At 31.6% G+C, this 9,888-nt stretch overlaps 2 protein-coding genes across 2 annotated transcripts; one reads left to right on the top strand and one right to left on the bottom strand.

The window, feature by feature from the left end:
* Positions 1-256: 256 nt before the first annotated feature.
* LOC131844087 (nuclear RNA export factor 1-like) lies at positions 257-6,637 on the top strand. The gene is given in 10 exon segments (XM_059192862.1): positions 257-490; positions 492-589; positions 1,079-1,196; positions 1,735-1,807; positions 1,991-2,131; positions 2,367-2,562; positions 3,572-3,765; positions 4,588-4,797; positions 5,955-6,070; positions 6,482-6,637. Coding segments are annotated over 10 exon segments (1,494 nt in total). The 5' UTR covers positions 257-287; the 3' UTR covers positions 6,627-6,637.
* Positions 6,638-6,956: 319 nt separating this feature from the next.
* On the bottom strand, positions 6,957-9,322 carry LOC131844091 (transcription initiation factor TFIID subunit 12-like). The gene is made up of 3 exons (XM_059192867.1): positions 8,970-9,322; positions 8,076-8,268; positions 6,957-7,423 (listed from the first exon to the last, which is right to left on the bottom strand). The coding sequence occupies exons 1-3, from the start codon at positions 9,165-9,167 to the stop codon at positions 7,296-7,298; spliced, it is 519 nt and encodes a 172-aa protein (XP_059048850.1). The 5' UTR covers positions 9,168-9,322; the 3' UTR covers positions 6,957-7,295.
* Between the last annotated feature and the right edge of the window lie 566 nt (positions 9,323-9,888).

A 9,888-nucleotide genomic window follows, 5' to 3' on the forward strand; every position in this document is an offset into this window, starting at 1 on the left:
TGACCTGTCAGAGACAAGAATTACAGGATATTAATAGGAATGATGATTATTGTCTCCTCAGGATTGAGTGTCTAATTTTCAAAATAGTATATTCATGTTAGAGTGGATTGCAACCAATTGATTTTCATTTATCACTCATAAAGAATACCTGTGATTACCTCATCTGAGTAGGTAGTTAAGTAAGGTATATTTATGTACATTAAGTCCTTATTTTACTAATATTTTAGTAACACAATAATGTATAAAATTGTATATTTTAGGTGCATAATTGGTCAGGGAGTCCAGAAATGCTGTATGACACTATGAGTGAATTCTATGGCACAACTCTTATACCAGTTAATTATACATTGCAAGGTGACATCAGTAGTTTTTATTCAAGCAGTCTTATGTTGATACTAAAAATAATAAATTCCAATTTCATGTTCCCATCCGAAAGGAATATGTATAATATTGATATACTTCTAAATGACAAAACTTCTAAGCAATGCTTGAGAGAGAGTGACTATTGAAGACATAGTTAATGGTGTTGTGAGCAAACGTTTCAGTGAAAACCTCGAATTGGATTTATCAAATATCTGTAATGATTTGGGTAATATTTTTTATATTTCTTTTGCTATATTTGTTTGATTCTTAGTTTGATGATGTTGTTAAAACTTTATGAAGGGTGTTGCCACCACGAAGAAAATGGTATTTGGTGCTTCACACCTGGACATTATAGATTGTATTCAGTATGACATTACTGTTAATTCTAAAACATAGAATTTATTCTATATAAAGAAAATAGAACATTAATTACTTTTCAGGTGTTAGGTCAATTAGGTAGAATACAATGAAACTGAATTATAATCTCTAAAAAACAAACATATATCATATATGACCATGCTGTTTGAGTGATTTTTTTTACCCTCACTCATTTCTTGGGCAAATCATATACACTTCAACCTGGGCCTTAGATCACCTACATTAATTAGATCTATGTATATATTTTATATTATTGTATTGATATGAGACATTTTTCTAACTTTTCACATGTTACTAAGTGGATTGGTGTGTAATAGTTCAACTAAATTGTTTACAGAATTCATCGAAAAGAAGATTTATTTTTACAAAATTGGTTTGCTAAATCACTTCAAAATACTTATGCTTAGAATGGGGAGAGATACAAAAATATTAAACCTAAGCAATAATAATTTAAGGTATAAAATCCAATAATAATAATCTATAATTATTAGGTCAAAAACATTATTGGCATTATTTTCATAGAAAATGTGGTAGATAATAAAAAATTAACACATATTTTTTTTCATGTAGTTAGAATAACAAACAAGCTGTCAACTCACCCGGTGGTAAGTGGTAATTTCCTATATACATGAACAGCACTATGATTACCACTTATGCAGTGCCATTATGAAGGACTATGATGGCAAGCCTCATATTGTGTAATTTGACTGCCTTATCTCAATTTGTCAATTGAAACACAGTTTATAAAGCAAATTTGGCAGTTGAATTAGGTGCATTACCCACACACACTCATCCTACCACCAACCTCTACATAGTATACAGAATCATATATGGTAATTGTCTGTATCATCATCATCAATTCATTCATTCAAATTCATATTACAAGAAAATGGTTTTGGCTTAATTTTTATAAATAATATCTTATATAATTAAATTATTTTCTGGTTACTGTGTTATGTTTATATTAATTAAATACTTTTTATTCCTTTTCAGTGAAATACCACATGATATTATGAATTTTTTTGTAAAAGGAGATTTAGTTGGTATTAATTTAAGTTACAACAATGTAAGTTAACTTATGAGACTTTAACTGATGATGCTAATTTTAACTGTTAATTTCTGTACATCTGATGCGTTTACCAAATAAGAAGTACCAGATTTAAAGATAGTTTTCATATAATTCTTTATAATGCAATTAAGCATGGAGTGAACATGGTTTTATAATTTTTTCTTGGTTGTTTCATTGCAGATCATGTCTCTTGTTAACTTGCACAGATCTAGCAGTAAGTTAGAAAAGATATGGTTAGAAGGGAACCCAGTATGCGAGGATATGGACCCAGATGTCTATGTAAGGCAACTTATTGTCAAATTTCCAAGAGTGACTGAAATCGTAAGTTAACCTTTAACTATGGATAATAAAAAATTTATCTAAATATATTTTTTGCTAGCTTTATTTCTCTAAATAATATTTCAATAAATAAAATTTACGGAACATTTTACGAAGTTTTAAGCTATAGCTAGTTTTCTATCAATTCAAAGGAAGGAGGTTGCATAACACCGTAAAAAATCTTTAAATTGACTGTTACGCGTGTGTCTTAAAAAAATGTAACCGTTTTTTTTTTCAGGACGGAATAAAACTATGTGAACCCGGATTCACGTTTCGTTTCTCCAGGAATTACATAGCATCAAATGATATGTACTGCAAAATGGTTGTAGAGAAATTTATAACTTTGTACTATTCGCATTATGACAAAAAACCGCGCAAAATAAAATCATTCTACGACAATGATGCAGTATTGACTATATCGACTTCCTTTGATGGTAGGTAAGGAGCCAGAGCCGGATCAATAGATCTATGTAGGTCGCGGTAATAGCCCAGCCAACCCAATAAAAAAAAAAAAAAAAAAAGCCCCAGATACTCCACTTAAAAAGAGGTAGGGGGCCATCAATAAATTACGTCACATGTTGAAGGAGTGAGAAAGTAAGTGTGACAAGGAGAGATTCCAAAATTTAGTCACCTCACATTTCAGAATGTAATGTGTATTTTAAAACAAAATATTTACAATTAACGAAGGTTAAAATGTTTGTAACTTTATGTGTACTTGCATAAGGTTTAAATTGTTTTATTAAAGAGTTTTCACTCTATTTATTAGTGTAAAATTGCAAATAACATGATTTCAGACTAGGGACAGGTGAGTTTCTCAAATATGAACAGCTGTGACAAGGACAGGCGAAGGGTGAATAAAAATAATATTCGTCTGACAATATGATAAGCCCTAGTTATGTTATTACTGAAAAAATTTAGTACTAATAAATATTTACACGTTAATATTCTTAAGGTAGCGGACCTGTCCGCTATTGAGAAATAAACCTACACAAAAACAAATATTTGTGTTCATCAATATTAAAATATGAACTGTCTGCTGATCGCCTTCTTTTAGGATTGTCGTCGATATTGAATAAAAGCAAGTTCTTGTTTGTTGATTATAAAATATCTAGTCGTCTTCGTATATATTTTTTTCGGACTACTCTGATGCTTTTGGCCACAGCTGGCATTTACTATCTTCACCGGACGGGGGCGAGTGCAGATGGCCCTCCAAATCTGCGGAAGGACTTATGGAGCCGCTGAAGGCCAACTCCTGCCTGAAAGTCTTTGTATATGTCGTATCCGTCTGTAATAGTCATATATCTTATAAGCGGCCAGCAAGCAGTACTGCCAAAGAGGTATGCCAAACAACAATAGGAACGCGAAATACTCTCCAATATCGTAATTTACACATCTAACAGTGTATGTGGTAAGTCTTGGTTATAATTTAACCTTTTTTTTCAGGTACAGAGGAATTAAATTTAGATCCCTGTTATAAGACTAATACACGAAATGTAGCAAATCCCGATAAGAAGAATTTAGTTATGAACAATAAAAAGTATTACTACACTGTAAACTCTGTTTACAGTACATTGAACAGCTTTCCTCTAACAGTTCATGATCTCAGCTCGTTTTGTATCGATGTACCTATATTCTCTGTGAGTATTTTTTTTTATGGCTGATAATGGAATGAAGCACCCGCCTGCGCTAACGGTTTACGCTGACGGGGCACCAGTGGAGGATGATAAGATGAACATGACGTCAGGTTAGTTAGCCCATCGTGGCAACCTCACCGCGAACTTATCACGATGGTTTCCAGGGGGAGCCGCGTGGAGGAAAACCTGACATGGTACATTGCTAGTAATGGGGTCATGAGTCCACATTACTAACAATCTACTTTCCCCCTCTGTGAGTATAATATAGTTCATGGGCCAAGCCAAAATCGAAACTTTAGTATTTTCACAGGAGTTTGGGAGATGGACGGTCAACATCTGTTTTTATTAAAACGGCCTCAGTAGTCTAGCGGTTAAGCATACCGCTTTACCTCCGATGGTCGTGGTTTCGATCCTGGCACGGTACAAACGTTTGTATTCATGAGTGTGATTGTTTGTATCGGTCTGGGTGTTTTCTATGTATTTACATGATATAGTTCAACACACAATATGTCAGGATTAGTTTCGAAATGAAAGCATTATTTTATACATCAAAAAATAATAAAGTGCGAAGTACTTTATTATTTTCTTATTCTCCCTTCGTACTTGTGACGTACCTACCTCTATATTTCTACAATGTAGTCTTTATATATGATTACCGTTTCTTGTCAAATAAAAAAGTATAGTCCACCAGAAATCACTTTCCTATATCATTTCAGTACCGCAACACTATAGTTGCATATACATACATAGTGCATTAATTATCTATATTTAATCCCAATTTCTACTTTACATTGTTATAATATTCTTATTTACAATTTCTTGCAGTCAAGCCTTATGATGCTAGTTGTAGATGGCATTTATAAAGAAAAACGCAACAGTTTGTCAGATTCAGAAGATCCATATGTATATTTTCAATTTAGAAGAACTTTTATATTCTCAAGTGACACTAATTGCGGAAACCAGAAGTTCACTATTCTAAACGATATGTTCAGTATAACTTACGCAACCGAGGAGAACATATCTAGAAGTTTTAAGGTAAAAACTTTAACATTCATTTATTGGAAACCAACAGTGTTACAATTTGTATTTATTGATAGTATATAAAAGGCTTAAAGCTAATCATAGGATTCACTTAAATGACATAAAATATATTATATTGACTTGCACTAAAAAAAAACAACTAGCAACTGTTTATTGTCGCAACTCTGAAGAATAATTTTATGGGAAATAAAGGTATTTGTTTATCATAAAATTATTCTTTAATTCTAAATTTGTGAATACAAATAATGGAATGGAAAATAAATCTTATTATTATTTACTTCTCCAAGTTTTCGACTGAATTGCAACGAGTGGACTGACATCACATGAAACCACAAATTAATTATGTGTAAAACACATTTTTTTAATAAATAAAGTAAAAATAGCCTGTTTGTTTTTGTGCTATTTTTACTATAAATTTCAATGTTTCAACCGTGAAAAGGACCGAAGGAAATGTAATCTAATGTTGCATTTAAAATATTAATATGGTACTAACGAAACTACAAACTACAGTCATTTTCTATTATTAGTTCTTACAAATCTGTCTATACCTGTAATATGATGATAAATATAAATATGATGTTTAATACATGTTTAAATATGATGTTTAATACACGTCGTGCACTTTCGTGTTACTATTTCACATCAAATTTCATTAATTTTCGTCCATCGGTGGATGTGATAGTATTAGCAGAAAGACATCCATTAGCCCATCACTAATGTGAACTAGTGGCCTTACCAACAATGTAGCCTATGAGATTGACGACCTTACTACTAACCATATGTTGCATCGTACTTATAAATCGCCCTGTCTTTTATGTAATTAGAATAGCAAAGGAGGTGATGGTAATGAGTGGTAACCGTCGCCTGTATACTTGTTACAGCACTACGTGTCACGTTATATCGTGACGCCCGTAATATCACTCATCCATTGATATCTCTAAAGATATAGATACATATAAGAGGCATGATATCTGCCACTTTTCCTGTAATTTCACTGTCTACAATCGAAACAGCTTACGAAACTGAGGTACTAACGCAGACGACTTTTTAGAGTCTACTTCTGGTAAAAACCTATCAAACCCAGTGCATTATTAGACATTATTAGATTATTACAATTACGATTTCTGAAATTAGAATATTGTTATTTTCAGATACCAATCAGAAATATGAATATATTAGCCCTTATAAACCCCGACCCCGAAGATATAAAAACAATTGCCAAAGCATTCTGTCATATAACACAACTCAAAATGGAGGAGGCTAAATTGTAAGTATTTTCTGTTTACTGCCATTTCTCATTTTTAACTCATGATGCAAAAATAGAGGTGACTCTGTGACTAAGATGCTACAGACAGACACGTGTCTTCGTTTTTTTAAAAGCTGACGTAATGTAGATGATGTCCATTTTATTGTTTTTTTTTTCGGGCGTCATTTAAAATTTGTAATTATTATACGTTATTGTAATTATTTTCGTCTGCTTCAATTTTTTTTTAGTACCACTCGCCTAGAGTCAAATTTTATTAAGATTCAGCCGTATTGCTGAGAAAAGATAGACCGACACACCTTCCATTTATAGCATTAATTTGAGTACTCATATCTTATTTCAAATTTTTTTAAAGTTGTTAAAAAAAAATTCTTTTTATTGCTAAAATTTCAACAATACGCGTTTTCTTTTCAGGCGCCTCAAAGCTAATGACTGGGATTTCTGCAAAAGCTTAAAACTCTTCATGACTGAATTGAGAGCTGAAAGGATTTCCTTAGATAAATTCTTAATGGACGATGATGATTTTTCAGATATATCTAATCTAAGTGATGTGGACTAAATAAAATATTACATGATAAAATCTACTTTCGTTTTCTTATATCTGTAATCCATTACTTTAAATTTATGCACATTCATACACTACATGGCACAGTAATGTAAATAATAACCCAGGACGATCACACAGCGCCATCTAAGTCCCAAGTTAGCAGAGCTTGTGTTATAGGTACAGTTAGAGGTATTATTAGTTTTTTAAGCATTGTGGTCTGTGGACTACTCCAATTTACAACTTTTCAAATCTGGACGACACCAGACAGACTTTGGTTAATATATATTTCTCAATCTATGGTGGAAGAAACATGAAAACAAGTAAAACAAATGAATTGGAAAGGCTTATATTTTCAATAACTACTGTAATAGCAGTTAATTTTGTCCTGTAACAAAAATTATTTTGTACTGTCACAAAATTACTTCATGAAATATATAAAAAGACAAAGTAACAAATATTAAACTTACACAAATTTTCCTTATGTTATATACCTTATATACTGATCTAATTTAATAGTACTTTTACCGTATTTATTTAGTTGAAGTAACTTTCAACAAATGATAATGATTTTCCCCCAATTGTAGTTAGGAAAACACAATCATTTACAAGATAACTAAACAAATTACCTATAATTTTAAAGTAATATCTTATAATTTTTTATTTACATAATTAGAAGTCAAATTAATATTTCTTGATGGTTTTCCGTATGAGAGCCATACGTTGTTTATGTGCTTCTGTGACTGCAGCGCGTTTGTATGGTCGAAGTTCATCATTGCCAAACCCAGGAATCCACATATTCCATTGTCTTTCTGAAAGTGACAAATACATCTGATTATAGTTGAGAGGAATACCTATCATAATAATAAATAACAAACTCAACTAAGCCCAAACCACCCATTTTTTATTTAGATCCTTGAACTTAAGACCATTTATTCTTGTATGTTTAGTTTAACCAATTATGCATGTTAGTTTTCTAAACAATATTTGAGTCCTACCACTCAATTCCGGTTTAAGAGAAGAACTTCTAAAATAGGAGAATGGAGGAGGAATAAAATAGGATTATTAGAGTTCCCATTGCTATCAATGTACTAAGTACTGTGTCAGGCTCAACTCTCTACACCATTCTCTCGGAAAACCCACATTGTTAATTTCTACAGATTTTGCAACAATAGGCTAGTACTAACATGACTTGCGCATGCACATCCTGTCACCCTCCATTTGGAGTCTGCCAGCAAATGAGTGCATCATTTCAGTATCAGCAATTACCAAAACTCATATATTGCATTAGCATCACTTAGTGAAGAGATGTCCAAAGTGGTATTTATTTAAATGATAGATGCTACTTACCATAAAGTAGACTGATAGTCATGCTGATTAATGTCAGTATAGTAATATAATATGATTAATTATTTGTAATAAAAAGTCATATATGAAAACAATCTGTAAATGTTTAAAACTTACCTAAATGCAACTGTACATCTCGTAGTTCCACAGTGGGAGCATGTCTGTGTTTTGCTAATGCACAAGATGCATTTAAAGTTGTGTCTATGAAGTCATCAGCTAGCTGTAACAGCATTTCCTCCACTTCCTCGTCCAATTGGACCGTTGGATCTATCTCCCTCACTAACTCTTGCAAACGAGGCCGGCTGAGAAGCTGAAATTATTGCAACTTTTTAAATCATTATGTTTACATATTTATTTGTAAAAAAAATATTTATATTATATACAAATTTTTTACTAATGTATACAATTTCTTAATATGAGTAATTATTATTTAATAAAGTAAAAAAAAAATGTACTATCTGAATAAAGGCTTATTTTATATTGTAATGGACATAATATAGAAGACTGGATACTTTGATCTCTCTATTTATTACCATTGAAAATTTTATACTTTCAAACACAATATAAATTGATACTGATAAATAAATAAAAGTAGAGTCCTTAAATTAGGAAAAGACAATGCTTGGGCCAATGCACATACAGTTTGAACTCCCAGCTTTCTCTCTATCATTTTAATTATTTATCTAACCTATCTAATTAACTAATGAGTGGTCTGTACATTCATCACTCATTAGTTTATAGTAGTAATTTATTTGATTTTAGTTTAAGTTACTTGAATTTGAAAGTCACTCATTCAATAGAATTGCTTAATTATTTAAAGACATTAATTTGAAACTCTTGCTACTTTTAAATTTTCCCTGATCCTGAGATTGTACTTAATCTGCATAAAAATATTATATATATATATATATATATATATCATACTATTTGCTAAATTATATATAAATTGAATAAGCCGAGAATACAACGTACAGACTGTCACTTTAATAATAATTATAAGAATATACTCACTTGAGTGGTCTGATCTCCAGCACCACTTTGAGATGGTTTAGCACTAGTTTGTGCTTGGGTACCCATTGGGCTATGCTGTGAAGGCGAGTTTTGTATTGAACTCGATTGTATGAGGACTTTGTAATACTGTATCGCACCTTGATTTATTGTTCCCATGGTCGGTATGTTAGCAGCCTGGCCCATGGAATTATTGGACATTATTTTAAATATTAATATATTTTTCACAACATAAAAAGTTTAAAACGGTTGTTCGTTCGAAGTCTACGTAAACATCAAATCAAAATTAATAATTCTATGTTTTATTATAAATTAATAATAATAACACAATACACAACCAAAACTCAATGACAGCCACAGATGACAAAAAAAAATTACATTACAACACCCAGGAAAAAGTCGCGGGAACGCTTGAAAGGAAGCGCGCTCTTTTGTTTTTATATTTTCATTTTCCATTATATATTAATTATTTCTGTATAGTTTACTATTTAAATAGTGTATTGCACCCTCGTCATGGGAAGAATAGAAGGAAGCGGAAAAATTGCATCTCCAGACGATCCTGATAGCGATTGTAAATCAACAACCACGTCTGATTACGAAGAAGCAGATTCAGATCCTAAAGTATTATATAAACCTTATTTTGTTACTGATTATAATCGACGATACCCAGAAGACTGTGCAACTGAATTTGTTGTCTTCGTTGAGTCTACTGATTCTAAGCCAGAGATCTTTTATCCTTATCATCCTGCTTAAAAAGATTCTATTTAGAAGCTAAATAAATATAAAATCGGTGTTTACTTTGAGAAGCCAGGTCTTGCAAATGCATTCTTAAACAATTTAACATTTTTGAAAGAATACCAGTTTAAAGCTAGCATTCCAGCAGGTTCAACCGAAGTTATCAGAAATGTCCCTATAAATTTAT

This window comes from Achroia grisella, unplaced genomic scaffold (assembly GCF_030625045.1).
Source record: "Achroia grisella isolate CSIRO2021 unplaced genomic scaffold, CSIRO_AGI_Agris_v1 utg39311, whole genome shotgun sequence".
Lineage (NCBI taxonomy): Eukaryota > Metazoa > Arthropoda > Insecta > Lepidoptera > Pyralidae > Achroia > Achroia grisella.

Coding starts and splice junctions, on each gene's coding strand:
- LOC131844091 (XM_059192867.1), bottom strand. CDS start 9,167: ATGTCCAATAATTCCATGGGCCAGGCTGCTAACATACCGACCATGGGA. Junction 8,269..8,969: donor CTGGAGATCAGACCACTCAA/GTGAGTATATTC, acceptor CAATAATTTCAG/CTTCTCAGCCGGCCTCGTTT. Junction 7,424..8,075: donor AGATGTACAGTTGCATTTAG/GTAAGTTTTAAA, acceptor TGTCACTTTCAG/AAAGACAATGGAATATGTGG.